General features: G+C 48.1%; 1 protein-coding gene across 1 annotated transcript in view; it reads left to right on the top strand.

The window, feature by feature from the left end:
* The window catches only part of MED31 (mediator complex subunit 31), a gene marked incomplete at its 5' end in the record, with an annotated part of 1,665 nt that extends 1,243 nt beyond the window's left edge, over positions 1-422 (top strand). The window contains 1 exon segment of the mRNA XM_009079966.1: positions 212-422. Coding sequence (XP_009078214.1) covers positions 212-404 — 193 coding nt within the window.
* Between the last annotated feature and the right edge of the window lie 699 nt (positions 423-1,121).

Here is a 1,121-nt window from a genome sequence, read left to right as displayed (position 1 = left end):
GGAATGTGTTTATAAACTGACCTGCCCTCCCTGTTTCCTGGCCTGGTGCTACAGGTACTACATCACAGTGTGTGGACTGTGTACAGGCTGAAGTGGTTTGAGCCTTGGGCAAAACACACGTCAGAAGTAACAACCTGCAGGAGAATTGCATGATCCAGATCTCGTGTCCCCTGTAAGAACCTGCACTGAAGTGCGTTTGTTTCCCCTCCAGGTACCCTCAGTGTCTGCACATGTTGGAGCTGCTCCAATACGAACACTTCCGCAAGGAGCTGGTGAATGCTCAGTGTGCCAAGTTCATTGACGAGCAGCAGATCCTGCACTGGCAGCACTACTCGCGCAAGAGGATGAGGCTGCAGCAGGCCCTGGCCGAGCAGCAGCAGCAGAACAGCAGCTCTGTGAAATGAAAGGGAGTATGAGGTGTGCCTGTGTCACTGAGGTATTCACAGGGAGGAACTGGTGCAGGTTTGGCTCTGGACAAGCATCCCTTTGACTTGAGGTTATCAAGTGACCACGTTGGTTTTGTTTCATCAGCTCTTAGGCTAATAAACACGTACTGCAATTTACCTTGTAGCATGGACGATTTTGTAAGAGCTTTACTTACCACAGTTATGGATTCTCTTGATTTTGAAAACCAAACAGATTTGTTACTTACTATGTATGTGCAAAAGGTTTGGCTTTGAAGGCTGTTCCAGGCCATTTCCCTGGAGAATGATGATATGTCTCAAAGTATGACTGAGAACTCCCTATATGCTGCTCCTTACAGCTGCAGGATAAGCAAAGGTGAAGTGATGATAATGTACAAAATCTAAATGGGGTTTTGCCTTGAATCCAGGCTGTGTTACTCCTTGTCATATCTGTTTCCCTGGCAGTCATTGTTGCTGGGGTCTTGGAGAGTTTCCCTGACAGCATGTTGTACGGATAGACGTCACAGTGTGTTGGAGAATGGCTAAGAGTGCGGGGACATAATCTTGGGAATGCACCTGGGGAAGGCTAAAAAGAGCAAGGACACAGTCCCCTGGGAACGCACCTGGGAATGCAGTGTGTACAAGCAAGGCTCTGGAGATAGTAACTTATATATAGATAGGGAGTAACTCAGCTGGGCAGATGGCAGGGGTAAGTCG

Source organism: Acanthisitta chloris, unplaced genomic scaffold (genome assembly GCF_000695815.1).
Source record: "Acanthisitta chloris isolate BGI_N310 unplaced genomic scaffold, ASM69581v1 scaffold38408, whole genome shotgun sequence".
NCBI classification, from domain to species: domain Eukaryota; kingdom Metazoa; phylum Chordata; class Aves; order Passeriformes; family Acanthisittidae; genus Acanthisitta; species Acanthisitta chloris.
The sequence above is the reverse complement of the archived record's forward strand: the minus strand, read 5'-3'. Positions and strand labels throughout refer to the sequence as shown.